The sequence below is a fragment of the Megascapheus bottae genome, chromosome 24, assembly GCF_031878675.1.
Source record: "Megascapheus bottae isolate mThoBot1 chromosome 24, mThoBot2.hap1, whole genome shotgun sequence".
Taxonomy (NCBI): Eukaryota; Metazoa; Chordata; class Mammalia; order Rodentia; family Geomyidae; genus Megascapheus; species Megascapheus bottae.
Window position 1 is genome coordinate 11,447,800 of NC_143532.1, and position 21,248 is coordinate 11,469,047.

Genomic DNA, 21,248 nt, shown 5'->3' on the forward strand with positions numbered 1-21,248 from the left:
TGTAATCCTAGCTACTAAGGAGGCTAAGATCTATGGATTGCGGTTCAAAGCCAGCCTGGACATCAAAGTCCATAAGACTCTAATCTCCAATTAAGCACCAGAAAACCAGAAGTGGTGGCTCAAGTGGTAGAGCACTAGCCTTGAGCTGAAGAGCTCTGGGACAGCACCAACACCCAGAGTTCAAGCTCAATCACCAAAAACAGCAAAAAAGAAATACAAGAGGCCTGGAGTGCTTGCCTAGAATGCAATAAAGCCCTGGGTTCAATTCCTTGGTATCACATATTCAGAAAAGCTGGAATTGGTGCTATGGCTCAAGTGGTAGAGCGTTAGCCTTGAGAAAGCTCAAGGACAGTACCCAGACCCTGAGTTCAAGCCCCAGGACTGGCAAAAAAAAAAAAAAAAAAAAAACCCAAAATCTCAAAATTTCTTTTTTTTTTTTTTTTGCCAGTCCTGGGCTTGAGCTCAGGGTCTGAGCACTGTCCTTGGACTTTCTCAAGGCTAGAGCTCTACCACTTGAGCCTCAGCACCACTTCCGGCTTTTTTCTATGTATGTGGTACCGAGGAATCGAACCCGGGTCTTCATGCATGCTAGGCAAGCACTTTAACCACTAGGCCAAACTCCCGGCCCCAAAATCTCAAAATTTCTATACAGAAAATTAGAGACTTCCATGTTATGCATTTTTGGTTGTTTTGTTTTGTTTTTGGTTTTTTTGGTCGGTCATGGGGCTTGAACTCTGTCCCTGAGCAATTCAGCACAAGGCTAGTGCCCTACCACTTGAGACATAATGCCACCTCCACCACTTCCAGTTTTCTGGTGGTTAACTGGAGATAAGACTCTCACACTTTCATGTCAAGCTGGCTTTGAATTTGATCCTCAGATCTCAGCCTCTTGGGTAGCTAGGATTATATACGTGAGCACCCAGCCCAGTGTTATGGTTTGAATGTGTTCTTCAAAGTTCATGAGATGGAAAATCAACACTTAGATACCACAGTGTTGAGAGATGGGACTTTTATGAGGTGATTAGTCATGATGATTCTTCCCTCATAATTGGACTGATGCCATCATTGTGGGAGTGGTCAGTGACTTGCTGTAAAGGATGAGTTCAGACCTTTTACCTCCAAACCTATTTCTTGGTCTTTCTGTCCTCACCCAAACCTTACCCAAGCCAGATCTGGGCCCTTACCCTTTAAATTTCTTAGCCTCCAAAAGTAAAACCAATAAATGTCTGTCCTTGATAAATTGTCCAGGCTCAAATATTCTGTTATAGCAGCTCAAAACAGACTAACACACAAAGCAAACTGAATAAATGCTACATCTGATTTCTGAGGCCTTTCCTAATGCTCCATGGTGCTGAAAGGAGAGCAGGAAGTGTGAGTTTAGAAAATGAGTTGCAAAGATACAGAGATGACTTAAAAATTAATACTGCACATGTTGCCAAATGAACAAAGCAAAACAAAAATCAAGTCGGCATGACATCAGCATATTACTAAGTTATAAAAGATTGGTTGATTTCCATAGGCAGGCCTGGTTCTCCCATACTAGGAACAATTAAAAAAAAAAAAACTTTAACAGGAAGGATGGGCTTCATAATTTTTTTTTATTTCTCCCTCTGGTTAGAGCACAGTCTTTAGAGCCAGTGAGACTTGGATTCAAATTCTACTCTTGTAACTTTTATCTGAGTCACTTTGGTCCAAGTAAACTTCTTTGGGCCTCAGTCTCCTCTTCTATGAGATGAGGGTGGTATTATTAACTTGTGGGGTTATATGACTAGCATGTAACATAATAGAAATTTCTACACTACTTATTGCCATTTATTTTATATGGTAATTATCTGGAGCAATCTTGGAGATCAAACAGTGACCCAGGTACTAGTGGCTCACACCTGTAAACTTAGCTACTCAGGAGGCTGAGGTCTGAGAATCACAGTTCTAACCCAGCCTGGGCAGGAAGGTCTGTGAGACCACTGTCTTCAATTAACCACAGAAAAAAACAGAAGTAGAGGGGCTGGGAGTTTGGCCTAGTGGTAGAGTGCTTGCTTAGCATGCACAAAGACCCAGATTTGATTCCTCGGTACCACATACATAGAAAAAAGCAGGAAGTAGTGCTGAGGCTCAAGTGGTAGAGCTCTAGCCTACTGTCCAAGGACAGTGCTCAGGCCCAGGACTGGCCAAAAAAGAAGTATAAAAAACAGAAGTAGAGGGCCGGGAGTTTGGCCTAGTGGTTAAAGTGCTTGCCTAGCATGCATGAAAACCCAGGTTCGATTCCTCGGTACCACATACATAGATAAAAGCCAGAAGCGGTGCTGACACTCAAGTGGTAGAGCTCTAGCTTTGAGAAAGTCCAAGGACAGTGCTCAGGCCCTAAGCTTAAACCCAGGACTGGCAAAAAAAAACAAAAAAACAAAACAAAACAAAAAACAGAAGTAGAGTTGTGGCTCATAGTGGTAAAGAACAAAACAGCTCAGGGATGGTGAGCAGGCTCTGAGCTCAAGCCCCACCTCTTCCCCCCTGCAAAACAAAACAAGACAAAAAAAACCTAACGTTGGCCTGAGTGCTAGTGGCTCACATGTATAATTCTAGCTATTCATTCAAGAGGCTGCGATCTGAGAATTGACGTAGGATGAGACTCAATCTCCAATTAAACAGCAAAAAGGCTGTACAAACAAAACCTGTACACAATATTCATAGTAATACTATTCATATGTGGCACAGTAGAAACACCCAAACTGTCCATTAGCTGATGATAAATAAACTGTGGGGCCTAGGAGCTTAGCCTAGTAGTAGAGTGCTCACCTAGCATGCACAAAGCCCTGGGTTAGATTCCGCGGTACCACATACACAGAAAAAGCTGGAAGTGGTGCTGTGGCTCAAGTGGCAGAGTGCTAGCCTTGAGCCAAAACGTGTCCAAGGACAGTGCCCAGGCCCTGAGTTCAAGTCCCAGGACTGACAAAAATAAACAAATTGGCTCATCATTATGGTAAAATATTATAACAATAATGAACTTAAAGGAATTATACTACGTGAAATGAGCCAGAAAGAAAAAAAATCTTTGATACAACTGCACTCTGTGATTCCATTTACATTTAGTATAAATTCAGAGAAAAAGTAGATGGAGGATGGGTGTGTGGCTCTGTGGCAGAGAGAGAAAGGTAGATTAGTGGTTTCAGGGGCTGTGGGAATGAGGAATAGGAAGTAGCCAACAATGGATATGAGATGAAAATACTTGAAAATTAGATAGGAGTAATGGTGGTAAAACTATACTACAAGCCACTGACTTGCATACTTAAATTTGGTGAATTTTAGGCATGTGAATGATACATCAAATAAGTTTAAAAAAATGAGGATAATTTCTACTTCCCAGAATGACTTCATGAGTTTACTGAGAGAACACATATGAAAGACATTCAATAAATGCTCATTGTTAATTAGGTGCTACAGAAACCAGTCAGAACATAAAAGAAATCTTCCCATTTCAAGGACATAAATGGAGATGATAAACTTCACAGGACTGCATTCCAAATTTCCATGCCAGATCCAATTAGATGATCCTTCAAGGGATGAACTTATTTTCAGTTAATGGTTTCTTAACTTTCTTTATTTGAGGTAGAAATCTGAGAATGAGACAGAGTTCAGTGCCTGACAAGTTAAGGCTTGTAATTGTACTCAGTCTGACACTGTTAAGAATAATGTCATCTTGGATCTATCGTCCCCTTCTGGGCTTTCTGCCTTTCTCCCTTTGACTCTTTTGACAAAAATAAAACTGTTCTCTGAAAGGAAGAGAGTGGAAGGGACAGTGTGATTTGTCTGGGCATGTCAAGATGTTCACCTCCCAAGTTGGCTTGGGGCATAAGGTCCTTCCTTTTTCCTTTCCTTTCCTTTCCTCTCCTCTCCTTTTTCTTTTTGCTCTCTTCTCCTCTCCTCTCCTCTCTTCTCCTTTCCTTTCCTTCCTTCTTTATTGTCTGTGTGGGGCTTGAACTCTGGGGCCTGGGCCTTGAGCTCTTTAGCTCAAGGCAGAGCTCAAGGCTACTGCCCTACCTTTGAGCCAACCCCCACTTCCCATTTTCTAGAGGTTAGGTCCTTTTGTGCCCCGGCTGGCTTTGAACCTTAATCCTCAGATCTCAGCCTCCTGAGTAGCTAGGAGTATAGGCATGAGCCACCGTGCCTGGCAGATTTTTTTTTTTCTTTTTTTAAGTCCTGGGGCTTGAACTCAGCCTAGGCACTGTTCTTGGGCTTTCTCGAGGCTAATATTCTACTACTTGAGCCACAGCACCACTTCCAGCTTTTTCTATGTATGTGGTACCAACGAATCAACCCCAGGGCTTTGAGCATGGGAGGCCAGCACTCCACCACTAGGCCACATTCCCGGCACTATGCCAGCAGAATTTTATTTTTCTATGTCCTCTACCATGACATCGACAAACAGAACTCATGAGAACTCATAAAAGAAATCCAATATATCCATAAACTAAACAAAATCAGACACTGTAGCTCTAATGTGGAGCCATTTTGGCAGCCTAGATGTGGGAAACTTTAAATGTACACACATTCCCCAAAATGAAGGGGGATATATAGGCCTCCCTCCCTATCCTGTAGAACTTGTCTGGGATGGGCTTTGATGCTGCAGTGGTTTAGGCCTAGGGAAACTACCTTGGCAACGCAGGTGGGAAAATTCAGTTCTTGCCTTTCCTAATGGGAAATTCACCCAAGGCCTTGGCTTTTAAGTGCATTATTACAAACACCAAAACATCAATTAGTTCAATCTTGTCCATCTTGGGGAACTAAGAGGAGAAATTACACTGCCACCTCCCATGTTTTTCATCACCAAATTAGCTACTAACTGATTAGCACACCAATTTAAATCACTAAAAACAAACACAACACCAACAGTTGCCATTTTTACAGCAGATCCTAGAGGCTAATGAGCTCAATAGGTTAATCAGCTAAAAGCTTATTCTAATCAGCAATGCTGCTGCATTAGAATGGCATACCACCACTTCCCAAATCCTAGTCCTTTAAGGAAAAAAAAATCACCATGACCGTTTTTTGGGGAAAGCCTAGGAGTTAATAATTCGAGGCATTCTTTTTCTCTTTTTTCCCTTTCTCTCTCTCCCCACCCTCCTCTCTTTCTTTCTCGGTTGTGGGACTTGAACTCTGGGCCTGAGCGTTGTCCCTGAACTCCTCAACTCAAGGCCACAGCCCTACCCCTTGAACCACAGTGCCACTTCTGGTTTTCTGGTGGTTAATTGGAGATAAGAGTCTCAAGGACTTTAGTGCCGTGCTAACTTTAAATTGAGATCTTCAGATCTCATCCTCCAGAGTAGCTAGGCTTACAGGCATGAGAACCCTTGTCCAGCCATTTATTTTTTTATTTTTTATTTTATCTTTTTTTTTTTTTTAACTTGAACTCAGAGCCTGGGCACTGTCCTTGGGTTTTTTCCTCAAGGCTAGTGCTCTACCACTTGAGTCATAGCACCACTTCCACTAGGCCAAACTCCCAGTCACCCAGCCCATTTATTTTTAATTTTTTAATTTTTAATTTTTTTCTTTGCTGGTTCTGGGTCTTGAACTCTGGGCACTGTCCCTGAGCCTTTGTGCTCAAAACTAGCATTCTACCACTTGAGCCACAATGTCATTTCTGGATTTTCTTGATTAGTTTATTAGATAAGAGTCTCATGGACTTTCCTGCCTGGGCTGGCTTCAAATTGCAACCCTCAGATGTCAGCCTTCTGAGTAGCTAGGATTACAGGCGTGAGCCACCAGTGCCTGACAGTTACTGCTTTCTTGATTTCTCTGATTTCCATAATTACCATGCCATGTCACATTACCTCATGAGGCCCCCTTAGCACTAGGGAACGGAGCCTCCAGGGCTCCTCTACCTCTCCACATTCCGTTAATTGAATTTCTCTCCTGAAACCCTCTACTGGGGGTGAGGACCTCTAGCCTTAAGGTGCTATAAGGCTGTGAAATCATTTGATGTGTGGCAAATCAGATCAGAGACCTATGTTTTTTTATCAGCTGCCTGTAGCCATCTACCTATATTGATAATTTTGTTTTTTATTTTTTGGTGTCAGTAATGGGGCTTGAACTCAGGGACTCATACTCTGAGCTTTCTGCTCAGGACTGAAGTTCTAACACTTGAGCCACATCTCTACTTTCTGTATTGATAATTTTGTATGGGCCTTGAATGATACTATAAATATCCTAAGGGCAGAAAAAGGTTCCCCATCTTGCCTGATTTCACGTAACTTGCTTTTTTACCTCCTTAGGTGGTCACACTTTGTTTCCTTTGAAGAATTTGTTTTGCCTTTCAACCTTGACACAACAACTCACAGTTAATCTAAAAAGCTGGATATATAGTAGGTACACAATGTATATTTGTTGAATAAAGAAGGGCTCAGGTCTTCATCTCTGCATGTTTTCCTCCCTGCATTATCTCTTAAGCTTCAAATACTAAGTCTGTATAAAACAAACCCAAATTGCACTCTGAGCCTGTCAGAACCTGTTCACACTTCTGTGCTCCTTGTGAGCCTTGCTTTTGAAAAGTAAACAGAACACACTGTATGAAGAACTGCCTTACTGGTATGATTTCTGCACCCTCTGCATCCACAACCTGTGCTATGAGTCTTGGCAGCTTGTCCCACTACAGGGACAGAGGATATTTTTGGCTTTCAGGCTGGACTACATGACTTACTTTGGCCAATAGAATGAGGCAGAAATGACAGGATGTTGTTTGAAGCTTAGGTCTAAATAGGCCTTTCGATTTTTTGCTTGCTCTCTAGTACTTCCAACATCACCTCCAGGAAAACATGTTCTGGAAGGTTACTGACAAAGAACAATTAGGAATGCTTGCACAGAGCCAGTCCCCAGACCTGCAGGAAGAAGCACAGCTGTCCAGTCAAGCCCAGCTTAACATGCTGAACCTCAACTGGTCTGTAGTTGTAAAAGTGATACAATGATCCTAGCTATTTTGAAGGAGAATATTGGTTTTAAGTCAACCTAGGCAGAAAAGTCCAAGAGACTATATTGCCAAAATAACCAGCAAAAAGCATGGCTGATGGTGTTGCTCAAGTACTAACTAGTATACTGGATATGAGCACTGTGGCTTTGACTTCAAGCCATAATACCAGCAAAAAAAGGGGGGATGAGGGGGACTGGGAGTTTGACCTAGTGGTAAGAGTGCTTGCCTCGCACGCAAGATTCCTCAGTACCACATACATAGAAAAAGCTGGAAGTGCCAGGCGCAGTGGTATGCGTCTGTAATCCCAGCTACTCGGAAGGCTGAGCCTGGAGGATTGCTTGAGTCCAGGAGTTCTGGGCTGCAATGCGCTATGCCGATCAGGTGTCTGCACTAAGTTCGGCATCGATATGGTGACCTACTGGGAGCGGGGGAATACCAGGTTGCCTAAGGAGGGGTGAACCAGCCCAGGTCGAAAAAGCTGGAAGTGGTGCTGTGGCTCAAGTGGCAGACCTCTAGCCTTGAGAAAGCCCAAGGATAGTGCTCAGGCCCTGAGTTCAAGCCCCAGGACTGGCAAAAAAAAAATCTAAGAAGTCATACAGATCACTACATTATTATCTAGCAATCCAACAAAAAGTAATTGTCTTATAGAATTGTAACCTCTTTGTACACGGGCAATTAAAACATTGAGAGTTTTTATTTGGGGGAAGGGGGTGGTCCTGGGGCTTGAACTCTGGGCCCGGGCACTCTCCCTGAGCTCCTTTTGCTCAGGGTAGCGTTCTGCCACTTGAGCCATAGTGCCACATCCAGCTTTTTCTGTGCATGTGGTAACAAGGAATTGAACCCAGGGATTTTTGCATGCGAAATGAGCACTCTATAACTGGGCTATGCTCCCAGTCACAAAATTCTTTTGATAAGAAATTACTAAGTACCTGAGACTGAGCTTGAAGTATGGCTCAGTGGCAGAGTGTTTGTATAAGATGTATAAGATCATGTATAAAATCACAGGTTCAATAACAAGTACAACAAAACAAAAACCAGAAAAACAAACAAAAAGGGCTAGAGGTATGGCTCGAGGGGTAGAATAAATTCTTAGCAAATGCAAAGACCCAATTTGCCAAAAGAAACAAACCAAACCACAGAAACCATAAGATTCTTTTAGAGAGCAAAGGTGCTTCCTGATATCAGTGAAGAACCATGAAAGGTTAATATAATAAGAGGTCATGTGTGAGCTAGTTTTTATAGCATTGAATTAAAAAGGAGAATGAAATTTAATGTTAGAGAACAATGAGCAAACAAAAGTAAAAACTTTTTTATCATTACAAGGCACTGAGATGTATAGAAGAATATTATTGTCGGAAGTTAAAGAATGTCCATGCTATGGGCCAGAAAGAGGACAAATGGATAGTAGCATCTGGGGACAGCAAGGCTTTAGAGACCTTTTTATTTTACTTTATTTTGCCAGTCCTGGAGCTTGAACTCAAGACCTGTCCTTGGGCTTTTCTCAAGAATAGTGGTTTGCCACTGAGTCACAATACCACTTCTGGCTTTTTCTATGTAAATGATACCAAGGAATTGAACCCGGGTCTTGTGTATGTTAGGCAGGCACTCTACCATTAGGCCAAAATCCCATCCCCTTGGTTAAAGACTTTTATGCAAGCAAATATAATATAAATTTTGGTCCATAGATTCAAAGTCCTTTAATTAGGACTAACTTACCTTGAATTGCAGACAAATACACAAAAGTGTCCTCATGTTCCAAGTTCTCCAAGAATATCTAGAACCACAAACAAAGAGCAATATGAATTGCAGAGAACCCTTTACTTGTAGCCTCAAAAAAGTGCAAATTTTTCTTCCTAACTAAAAACTTGTCTGGTTTATAATCTTTCAAAGAAAATAGTGTATGTGCTTTCAATTCTAATTTTTATAACAGTTAAAAAGTGAAGAAGGAAGAAAGAGCTACTTGGAGTAGTCAAGTACATACTAGCAGTAGTCATAGTAATGAGTATCTGGAAGAATATTCTCAGTATTTTTGTCATCCCAATGACCACATTCTCACATATGATGTAATAAATGACAGACTGTTATATAAGAGCTAAGGTGTGGGGGTTCTGTGCAATTGACAGCACATGTGCTATAATCTCATACTGTTCCACTGCACTAACAAAGCATATGCAATTGCAGGTGAGATAAAGATGTCATTATTGAGATAACTGAATCCATTTGTCTTATTTATTTTTATTTTCTTTGTCAGTAGTGGGGCTTGAACTCTGGGCCTGAACTCTTCAGCTCAAGGCTAGAGCACTTGAGCCACAGCATCACTTCTGGTTTTCTGGTGGTTAATTGGAGATAAAAGTCTCAAGTATGCCTGGGCTGGCTTTGAACCAAAATCCTCAGATCTCAGCCTCCTTAGTATCTAGGACTATAGGCTTGAGCCACTGGTGTCTGGCTATTATTATTTTAATCTTTCATGTTATACCCCTTCAATTGACATTAGTAATACATGACTCTGAATACATCTTATAATTCAGAAATTCTCCAGGTGTCAACTGCAAATGTGTATTAAGGAGAGTCTAAGATTAGGCCATTTGAGAAGATGGCCAGGCTCAAAATTGTGGGGAGTAAGAAAAACTTAATCTAGGATAGTATCCAACAGAATAAAGAATAAAATACATTTTGAATGACTTCTTAGAAAAAAAAAATAGACTGGGGCTGGGAGTTTGGTCTAGTGGTAGAGTGCTTGCCTCAGTACCATATACACAGAAAAAAGCTGGAAATGGTGTTGTAGCTCAAGTGATAGAGCTCTAGCCTTGAGAAAGTCCAAGGACAGTGCCCAGGCCCTGAGTTTAAGCCCCAGGACTGGAAAAAAAAAAAAAGAAAAAAAGAAAAAAGAATTGATGGTACTTAGTGACCAGTTATGAATATCAAATCAAGGTTAAGTGAAGCTAAAGAAAATTCCAAATATGTTCATAACATTCAGCAGCTCAGGTACTGTCAGGGATATTTTTAATGATTACTCAAAGAATATGTACACTTAAGTTTGCAGCAATATTTCAATGTCAGAAAATCATCAGGATATTTCTGTGTTTTGGGTTTTCTCATTTTAAAAATGGGATGATCGCCGGGTGCTAGTGGCTCACGCCTGTAATCCTCACTACTCAAGAGGCTGAGATCTAAAGATTGTGGTTCAAAGCCAGCCCAGGCAGGAAAGACCTTGAGACTCATCTCTAATTATCCATGAGAAAACTAGAAGTGATACTGTGGCTCAAGTGGTAAAGCACTAGCTTTGAGCTGAAGAGCTCAGGGACAATGCCTAGGCCTAGAGTTCAAGCGCGAGGACCAAAAAAAAAAAAAAAAAAAGTGGGAGGAGGGGGATAATACCAAAATTGCAGTTGTGTGGAGATTATAATAGTGTTTATAAGGTATATGGCTTGGTTCAATAGATATCAGTTGTTATTATTACTATACAATTAGCTCCATTACTTTAGTAACTATAACAGATATTTCAATCAGAATTATAATTTTTAGTTCAAGGGCTAGGGCATATGGAATAGATCATCACTATCCTAAAGTCTCAACTATTTAACTATTTAACTATTGACTTGGGACTGGTTCCCAAGCAGTTGTTTCAAGATTGTTGCTCATAATGTTTGATCCATACTGAGGTCAGAGTAATTTCCACCAAAGAGAAAAGATTCTCACTAAGCATTATCTATTCTGCTGTGTGGTTCTAGAATTTAAACATGAAAATTTGAATGAATGAATTTAAACAAGAAAAATGGAGGAGATCCAGTCCTACTCAATACTTTTCTGTATACAGGGGGTCCAGAAAGACAGGTGACTTATCTAGGATGGATACTTCCCCATATTTGGGTATTTGCTTCTGTTCTTCTATCTCCTTTCAGATATTCAGACTTTTATCAGTTTGTTATGGCTATACCAAGCCTTATGTGCCCTAGAAGATTGCAATTCTCTTTGTCTGAAGTATTTCATGCATGTAAGAGTTTCTGCACTCAGTTGATGAGTATCCCTATGCGGTCTTCCAAGTCTCTGTAACACAAAGTCTCATGGACTTCCTTGCCTAGGGTAGCTTCAAACTCCTATCCTCAGAGCTCAGCTTCCTGAGAAGCTAGGAATTCAGGCATGAGCTTCTGGTGCCCAGCTTGCTATGCCTAAGTCTTGCTTCCTCGTATCAGTTATAAGTTTTTAGAGGAAGCTGGGTGCCATAGATCAAGCCTGACTACTTGGGAAGCAGAGATTAGAGAATCACAGTTCAAGTCCAACCCAGGCATAAAAATTTGAGAGACTCTATCTCAACTAATGACTGGTGTGGGGTGGCCAATATCTGTCATTCTAGCTACAGTGGAAGCACAAATAGGATTGCAGGCCAGTTTAGGCATAAAATGCTACTTTGAGAGTAATAATAATTAAAAAAAGAGGCAAGCATAAGGCCTTAAGTTCAAACTTCAGTACCATAAAACAGAGGTGGGGGAGGGAGTGGGGGGGAAAGAGTGGATGAAAAACTTTCTGGAAGCCAGGTGCAGTGGCTCACACTTGTAATCCTAGCTAGTCAGGAGACTGAGATCTGAGGATTGCGGTTCAAAGCCAGCCCGGGCATGGAAATCCGAGAAACTCTCATCTCCAATTAATCACTAAAAAACCAGAAGTGGGGCTGTGGCTCCAGGGGTAGGGTGGTAGCCTTGAGCTGAAGAGCTCAGGGACAGCATTCAGGCTCAGAGTTCAAGCACCATGACCCCCCACCCTGAAAAAAAGAAAAAGTTCCTGGAGGATAGTCCAGAATAGTACTTCATATACCCTAAATGCCCCAATGCCACCTGAACTGAATGCATGTTCCTGGACACAGCCTTCCCTGTGCCCCAGGTCTTTGTTTTACTCACCTGGAGAAGCCTCTCTTGCCTCTCAAGGGCTTTTGCTTCTCTTTGCTCTATCCAATGGGAAAGTGTTCGCAGGGCAGCAGCCCGAGTTGGAATCTGAGGGTCATAAGCAGACAAAAGAACCTCTTGGAGCTGTTCTTCAGTGATGTTTCCTGATTTCTTGTCTGTGGTAGTCCTGGGCTCACTGCCTTCTTTAGAAATGAATGGAGTGTTATACTTCTGGCCTGTTTGGGGGGATGTCTCATGGCTTTGCTGTTGTTCCCGGTGGCTCTGAGCTACCCCTGTGTGTCTGTCATGACTGGTTTGTTGTTGTTCTTCCACTTTCCTTTCTGGATCTTTTCTTCTCAGGGTACTTTGGGCAGCCACACTGACAGACTCAGTGGCAAAGGCTCCATGGGTAGAGATGGTGATACGGAGATCAGTGGCAAGTTCCTGGATGACAGGGTCAGGATAGGTGTTGGAAACCGTCTCCAACAGAGGGAGCAACTGCTTCAGGACTGCAAAATCACCTGACTTCAACTACAAAATGAAATAAAGATGCCAAGTTGAAATGAATGTGGCAAATATTAACAGAGCCTAAGCCCAGGAAACACATTCTGAATATGAAGGGTAAGGGTCATATCTTGTTCACTGTGCAATCAAATAAATTATCACCTGTGTCAAACACTAGTAAGAAGAGCTAACATTTCTGAACACTTGCCAGCTACAGATACTTTTCCAAGTTAACAAACACACTCATTTATCTCCCTATAAAACAAGTTTCTCTTAGTGCCTACATTTTAAAGAGGGAAACTAAAGCATGGAATACTTAAGTGAGCTGGGCATGGTAGCTCGTGCCTGTAATCCTAACTACTCAGGAGGCTGAGATCTAAGGATCTCAGTTCAAAGCCAGCTCAGGCATTAAAGACCAGGCACTAAGGACAGTCAGTGAGTGCCTAGGCCCAGAGTTCAAGCCCCATGACTCCCACAAAAACAAACAAACAAAAAAAAAAAAAAAAACTTAAATGAGATACCCAAGGTAAGAAATTAGAAGACAGTTAAGATTTTAATTCAAGAAGTCAAATTCCGGGGCCGGGAGTTTGGCCTAGTGGTTAAAGTGCTTGCCTAGCATGCATGAAGACCCAGGTTCGATTCCTCGGTACCACACACATAGAAAAAAGCCGGAAGTGGTGCTGAGGCTCAAGTGGTAGAGCTCTAGCCTTGAGAAAGTCCAAGGACAGTGCTCAGGCCCTGAGCTCAAGCCCAGGACTGGCAAAAAAAAAAAAAGAAGTCAAATCCCAGCTGGGTGTGGTGACTCACGCCTGTAATCCTAACTACTCAGGAGGCTGAGATCTGAGGATCAAAGTTCAAAGCCAGCCCAGGCACTAAAGAACCTTAGACTTTTATCTCACTAGAAAATGGGAAGTGGGGCTATAGCTCCAGGGATAGGATGGTAGCCTTGAGCTTAAGAGTTCAGGGACAACACCCAGGCCCAGGGGTAAGGTGGTAGCTTTGAGCTGAAGAGCTCATGGACAGTGCCCAGACCAGGAATTCAAGCCCCATGACCCATACACACACACATAAAATAAATAATAATAATGAAAAAATTATATTACAAAAAAAACCTGGTTTTTCACTGGTTAAAAGGGATCAAGGATAAGGCCTAAGAGAAAGAGAATGGTATCCAGAAGCCTATCAGATTTGGGGTGACAACCAGAGAAGGGCAGGCATATGTAAAAGGACACATATAAGATCTTCAAAAGTTAAGTACAAAGTTCTTAAGAAGGGGCTGGGAGTTTGGCCTAGTGATAGAGTGCTTGCCTAGCATGCACAGAGACCAGGGTTTGACTCCTTGGTAGCACATACATAGGAAAAAAAGCTGGAAGTGGTGCTGTGGTTCAAGTGGAAGGGCTCAAGCCTTGAGAAAGCCCAAAGACAGTGTTTAGGCCCTGAGTTGAAGCCCCAGGACTAGTAAGGGAAAAAAAAAAAAAGAAGAAGAAAAGAAGGGCAAAGTTCCTAAGGGAAGCTTTTTACCAGGCAGTTAAGTGTGGTCTGGTAAACCCAGACATGATAGTACATGTCTGTAATCTCAGCTACTTAGGAAGTATGAAGATCATAAGTTTAAGGGCAGCACAGGTAAGGTAATGAGATTTTATCTCAAAAACAAAATGAAAGAGCAATCTCCAGTACTTAAAAAAATAAACTCTGCCTAAAACTTCCCAATTGTGAAAATTTACATTGTGCTTTTAGTTCTGTACACATGGTGTCCTTAGCTATCTGACTGATCCATTTGTAGGCTAAGTCTTTCTTCAGATACATCATGAAATTTATTTGCAAATAGTTATTTTTACTTTTGTTTTAAGTCACTATGGAGCAGGTCCTACAGTCTTATCCTGTTTCATAATGAACCATATATATAAATACATACAATATAGAAATGTGAATCATTTTTAAAACTTTTTAAAAAAATAGCTGATGCAATTGCTGAGGCACTGGTGAGGCTCATGCCTACAATCTACACTACTCAGGAGACTTAATCTGAGGATTGAGGTTCAAAGCCAACTCATGCTGACAAATCCTTAAGACTCTTATCTCTAATTAATCATCAAAAGCCTGGCAAGTAGCAGAGCACCAGCTGTAAAGAAAAAAGACAAGTAAGAATATAAGGTCCTATGTTTAAGCGCATAAAGGTAATGATCAATTCATCAGACTCATCATAGGTAGCCTAAGCTCTGTGAGAGTAGAAAGGCATTTAACAAATATTTAGTGCATCAGTTAATCCTAAAATACTCAAATATTGTAAGGTAAAGATGGAAAGTTTTTTGGTTTTGTTTTGGCTTTTTGTGCTACTACTGGGGTTTGAACTCAGGGCCTGGACATTGTCCCTGAGATTTTTTTGCTTAAGGCTAGCACTCTACCACTTAAGATCCATCTTAGGCTTTTTCTGTTTTTCTTTAGTTGACTAGAGGTAAATGTCTCATGGACTATCTTGCCTGGCTAGCTTTGAAATGCTATCCTTGGGTCTCAGCCTCCTGAGCAGCTAGAATTACAGATGTGAGATACCAACTCTGGGCTTTAAAAAAAAAAATACAGGATCTCATTATATGTTCCAGACCTCCTTGGAACCTGAGATCCTCCAGTCTCAGGCTCCAGAGTGCTGGGATTTATGCCACTATAGGCAACCAAGTATGAAATTTATAATCTCAAGACTTGTGTTCAACTCCCAGTTCTACTACCTTGGAACTCAAATCATCATCTGAAAAACAGGACTAACATGTTCCCAACCTTGATTGGCTACTTCATCTCCCTTCCCCATGTCCTCACTGCCAACAGAAGCTAGAAACCTCTGTCCTAGCCCTCCTTTCAATTAGTGAGGTTAGATGACCCTACTTTGACAAATGAAACAGGAATCTGTTGAGGAACTTCTGCAAATACTTTTGTTCCCCCACACACAAAAAAAAGAAAAGAAAAAAAAACCAATGGAAGACAGAAAAAAAATCTCCAGTCTTTAGTACAGAAATAACTGAGCTTCTCTGAACAATTGAAGGTGAGCATGGATGGCTCACATCTGTAATTCTAGCTACGCCAAGACAAGACTGAGATCTAAGTGTCATAGTTTAAAGCCAGCTCAGGCAGGAAAGCCCATGAGATTCTGATTCCCAATTAACAACCAAAAAATCAGAAGTGGAACAGTGGCTCAAATGGTACAGCACTGTCCTTGAACAAAAAAAAACTGATGGACAGTGCCCAGGCCCAAAGTTCTAGCCCCTGAACTAGCATATATGCTTACTTGCACACTTGCATGCGCACACACACACACACACACACACACACACACACATACACACAGATCAGAAGCCCAGTTTTCACTGGTAGGCACCACTGTCTTCCTGCAACAATTACAGTTTGGGTTCTTCCTAAAAATCTTAAGATCTAGATTACCCAGGAAATGGTGGTTCATACCTATAATCCTAAATACTAAGGAGGTTGAGATCTGAGGATCTGAAGCAGCCCAAGCAGGAAGGCCCTTGAAACTCTTAATACCAATTAATCACTAGAAAACCAGAAGTGGAGCTGTGGTTCAAAGTGGTAGAGCACTAGTCTTGAGCACAAAAGTGCAGGAACAGTGCTTACCCTACAACAACAACAAAAAATTTAAAATGGGCTATTAGGCTTCATACAACAGTGATTTAGAGATCCATGGACTCTGTAACGTCATGCAGAAATTGCTTCCTGGGGGGACAGAGAAGAGTTACCAACATACTTTAACCAACCCTTAAATTACAGAAAATGAGTTTGGAATTACAGTTGTCTTGTTAGCTGTCTTAAGTCTTGACTCTCTACCAATTAAATCCTTTTTCCAGACATGAATTTTTAACATTGTCTTAATTACGGAAATATTAAGGCAAAGACAGATGGCTCAGATGCTGTTTGATTTTATTTCATTAGTTAAAATGGTGACTCCCAAGCTCAGGGCCGCTGGTTCATGCCTGAATCCTAGCTAACTCAGGCAGCTGAGATCTGAGGACTGTGGTTTGAAGCCAGCCTGAGCAGGAAAGTCAATGAAACTTATTTCCAGTTAATCACAGAAAAATCCAGAAATGAGGCTGTGGCTTATGTGTCACAGTACTGGCCCTGAGCAAAAGGAGCTCAGGGACAGTGTCTAAGCCCAGAGTTCAAGCCCCAGGAATGGAAAAAAAAAAATGATGACTCCTGACAGGACAGGAAGAGCATAAGGATCTGAACTGTAAAGCAAAGCACAACACTGTAAAGCACAACAGTGGTTCATTAATACCAAATTCAGAAGTTTGACTTCTTATTGGATACAAATACAAAACCCTGCATTGCTTTAGAAGTCATGAATCAAACAGGAAAAAAAAATTGACCTAAAGCAAAAGAACAGGGGGTAACGTGTCTGTCACTAAAAGATCTGCAAAGTCAGAGGAATCCAGGATAATGACTCAGGATGGCTCATAGGAGTTAGGGATGGGCATTCACATCTGTCATGTCAGCCTCACAGGAAACAACCAGTTCCCAGCAGTAGACTTCCAGAGAGGAAAACGAGAACTACTCTGCTTTTTTTTTTTTTTTTTGGCCAGCCCTAGAGCTTGAACTCAGGACTTGAGCACTATCCTTGGACTTTCTCATGGCTAGAGCTCTACTCCCTGAGGCACAGCACTACTTCTGGCCTTTTCTGTATATGTGGTACCCAGGAATTGAACCCCGGTCTTCATGCATTCTGGGTAAGCACTCTACCACTAGGCCAAACTCCAGACCCCTATTCTGCTTTCTTGTAGTCTCCCAACCTAAGGTGGCATAAATATTTTTATTACCACCCAAACACATGATCTAGTCCTTGCCTAGGCACTCCTTATTGGCACTACTTCCACCTGGATCACTGCAATTTAGTCACACTGGCCTTCTATCAGTACCTTATGTACTCTGAGCCTTTCCTGCTCAGAAGCCCTCATGGTTGATGTTTCTTTACTTGGAAAAAATTCCTTCAGCGGCACCACACACACCCTCAAGTCTTAGCTTTAACTTACACTTTCCTCAACAGAGCCTTCTAGCCTAGTTAGATGTTTCACTCACTTAGAATGCTCCAATTCTCTTTGGAGTACCTCATTCAATTCTACTTTTTGGACAGTCAATCAGAGTCTGACTCCCTTACTGAACTGAGTCATGGAGGCCATATCTGTTTCATTTAAGCTATGTACCCAGTCACTTAGTTCAGTGCCTGACACATGGCAAGTATATAATAAATGTTTAAATGAATAAAATTTAAAACTACATATTAAGGGCCAGGAGTTTGGCCTAGTGGTTAAAGTGCTTGCCTAGCATGCATGAAGACCCGGGTTCGATTCCTCGGTACCACATACATAGAAAAACCGGAAGTGGTGCTGAGGCTCAAGTGGTAGAGCTCTAGCCTTGAGAAAGTCCAAGGACAGTGCTCAGGCCCTGAGCTCAAGCCCAGGACTGGCAAAAAAAAACTACATATTAAGTATATGAAAGACATACAATGGAAAGCAAAGCTTTAACATGCTATACAATATGAATCCCAGGCTAAATGGAACTATTTAAAATTGATTCTGTCTAGATTCAGCATCTATTAGTACAGAATTGCTAAGAAATTTTCTCAGTACAGTGGTAGGAACCAGGGCTAAATTTTGTAGTGTGAAGGCTAGACAGTCTAGTATTTGTCTCAGATATAAAATACCATCAAATTTGTACTTAAGTGCCCTCTGATTGTGAAATCTTACAGGTATCAATGTGAATATGGTACTCTTTTCTTGTCCTCTACTTTGGAGAGAATTCTTATTAATACCTCAACTTGTTTATCCTGTATCTCCTAGGAACAATAGCCATTCTCATTTTTTACTAGGATATGGAAGGGAAATAATAGGTATTTTGCTTTTTTCCTCCCCAATTAAGTTTGGCTCCTGTCTGTCACTCACCTGAATAGCGCCTCCAAGCATGACAGCTACTAGTCCCATGGCCATGCTCAGTGTCTGTGATTCCACAGTGCTCTCTGCTTCACAGGCCAAGTTTACACATGCTCTCTGAAGTGTTGCTGCGACAAAGTCAACAACCTAGTACCAAAGGGCAATTAGAATCAGTGACAAGAAAAAAAAACAAAGCAAAACAAATTCTCCATACTTTTTATGGCTACAGCTTCATCTTTATCAACATCACAAGAGCAAAATCATCAAATAATCATGAATAACAGGTATGGTACCTCATAGGTCTTCCAGTTTTGTTTGTTTTTTTTTTTTTTTGGTGAGTTTTTTTTTTGTTGTTGTTGTTTTGTTTTGTTTTTGTTTTAATTTGCTCTTCCTGGGCTTAAACTCAGGGCCTAGGCACTATCCCTGAGCTTCTTTTGCCCAAGATAAGCATTCTACTATTTGAGCCATGTTGCCATTTCTTTTTACGTGGAATTAAACCCAGGGATTTTTACAGTTACCAGTTAATTATAAAGGATATTTCAAAGGCCATAGGTAACATCAGATGATGAGATGAAAAAGCCAAAAAACACGAGAAGTGGGGCTGGAAGCTTCTATACTCTTTGAGCTGGCTTCCTTCTAAGAAGGAACCAGGAGTTCCACATGGTAATTTCAGTCCTCAGAAGCAAAGTATGAGAATCTCCGATTTTAGGCCAGAGTGGGCTACAATAGTGATATCGTGTCTCCAAAAAAAAAAAGAAGTCTACTTCTCAAAAAGATCATCTGGACACTGGACACACAGGGCTAAGGAAAGGAGAAAGCTTATTTATACTTTCCAAAAATATTTTAATATACTAATCAAACGTCTTTTACTTTTCTTGAATATAAAATAGAAGTACTTTGTAGTTTAACTCCCAATAGCCTAAAGACATCAATATAAACTACTGGAAGATAACACAAGAGAAAATCTAGGTGACCCAGGAGTTGGTAGATACAGCACCAAAGGCTCAGTCCAAAAACAGTAGTTACCTGGATTTCACAAAATAAAATGAAGTAATAATTCTATACGGTATTAAGAGACTACAAAGAAAAGCTACAGGGGAGAGGAGAGGACATAGGCAAAAGATACCTTGTCAATCTGATCAAAAAAGAGACAATGATGACAGACAGTTATATGAAAAATGTTTCACATCAAACGTCACTAGGGAAAGGCAAATGAGAATATCTTCAATCCAAATGTACACCTGTTAGTATGGCCAAAATAAGAAACAATGACAAGGCCAAATGCTAACAAGGATATGGAGTATAGGAACTCACACTTGCTAAGGGAATGCAAAATGGTACAACCACTTTAAGGAAGACATTTTGATAGTTTCTTACAGAAGTAAATAGGCTAATATGGTAGCACATAATTATAGTCACAGCTATTCAAGAGATTAAGTCCAGGACTGTTTGAGTCCAGGATTTAAGAGACAGATTGGGCAACACAACAAGATACCATCTCTTAAAAGAAAAAAAAAAAATGGGGGCCGGGAGTTTGGCCTAGTGATAGAGTGCTTGCCTAGCATGCACGAAGACCCGGGTTTGATTTCTTGGTACCACATAAATAGAAAAATGCCAGAAGTGATACTATGACTCAAGTGGTAGAGCCCTAGTCTTGAGAAAATCCAGGGAGAGTGCTCAGGCCCCTGAGCTCATGCCCAGGACTAGCAAAAATAAATTAATTAATTAATTAATTAACAGGGCCCAGCATAGTAGCAGCAATCCCATACTAGGGAGGCTGCAGTAGAGGAAATGTGAGTTTGAAGCTATTCTGGGTTTTAGGTAAAAACCTTACTAACGTAAAAATCTGTCTATAGATAGATAAAATTAAAAATATTTTTTACATATGAGTGAGTAATTGCATTTGATACTTGATACTTACCCAAAGGAGTTGAAAACTTATGTTCATAAAAAAAAATCCACACATGGTAATCAAGATATCCTTCATAAAGTGTGTGAATAAATAAGTTGACACAATGTAGTAGATAATTATTTAGCACCAAAAAATAAGCTATCAAGCCATGAATACACATAGAAGAAATATAATTGCATATTACTAGGTGAATGAAGTACATCAAAAAATCTACATAAGAGGGGTGGGAGGAGGGAAATGGGGACAAAAACATAAGAAGGGATATCAATGTGTGAGGAGTAACGCACCTTCTAACTGGCGAATATAACTGCAACCCCTCTATACATTGAAATAAAAAATTAAAAAAAAATCTATGTAGGACCAGGAGTTTGGCCTAGCGGTAGAGTGGTTGTCTAGCATGCACGAAGACCAGAGTTCTATTCCTTGGTACCACATATCTAGAAAAACCCAGCAATGGTGCTGTGTCTAACGTGGTAGAATGCCAGCCTTGAGAAAGCCCAAGGACAGTGTTCAGGCCCTGAGTTGAAGCCTTAGGACTGGCAAAAAAAAAATCTATGTACTAGCTAGATGTGGTGATTTGTACAATTAATCCCATCTTTTCAGGAAGTAGAGATTAGGACGATAGTCTTTCAAAACCAGCCCAGTCAAAAGTTAACAAAGGGCTGGGAGTTTGGCCTAGTGGCAGAGTGCTTGCCTAGCATGCATGAAGACCCGGACTTGATTCCTCGGTACTGCAGACATACTCAGGTCCTGTGTTCAAGCACCAGAACTGATGAAAAAAAACAAACAAACAACAACCTTAAAATGAAAAGAGCTAGAGGCATGGCTCAAATGATAAGATCTTGCCTAGAAAGCTCTGAGTTTAAAAGCTCACTACTGTCCCCATTTATTGTTATTTTTATTTTGCCAGTCCTGGGGCTTGAATTCAGGGCCTGGGCACTGTCCCTGAGCTTCTTTTGCTCAAGGCTAGCACTCTACCACTTGAGCCACAGTGTCACCTCAGGCTTTTTCTGTTTATGTGGTACTGAGGAATTGAACCCAGGGCTTCATGCATGCTGTATGCT

The 21,248-nt window shown here is 41.1% G+C and overlaps 1 protein-coding gene and 1 non-coding gene across 2 annotated transcripts in view; one reads left to right on the forward strand and one right to left on the reverse strand.

Moving 5' to 3' along the window:
* Positions 1-21,248, reverse strand: part of Tango6 (transport and golgi organization 6 homolog) — a 148,250-nt gene that overhangs the window by 76,527 nt on the left and 50,475 nt on the right. Inside the window, exons 12-14 of the mRNA XM_090357379.1 lie at positions 18,285-18,419; positions 11,854-12,369; positions 8,675-8,732 (exon numbers count right to left, since the gene is read on the reverse strand). Of these exons, the coding sequence (XP_090213505.1) occupies positions 8,675-8,732; positions 11,854-12,369; positions 18,285-18,419 (709 nt within the window). The remainder of the gene's footprint in view (positions 1-8,674; positions 8,733-11,853; positions 12,370-18,284; positions 18,420-21,248) is intronic.
* Positions 7,234-7,527, forward strand: LOC150046943 (signal recognition particle RNA). The gene has a single exon (XR_016539582.1).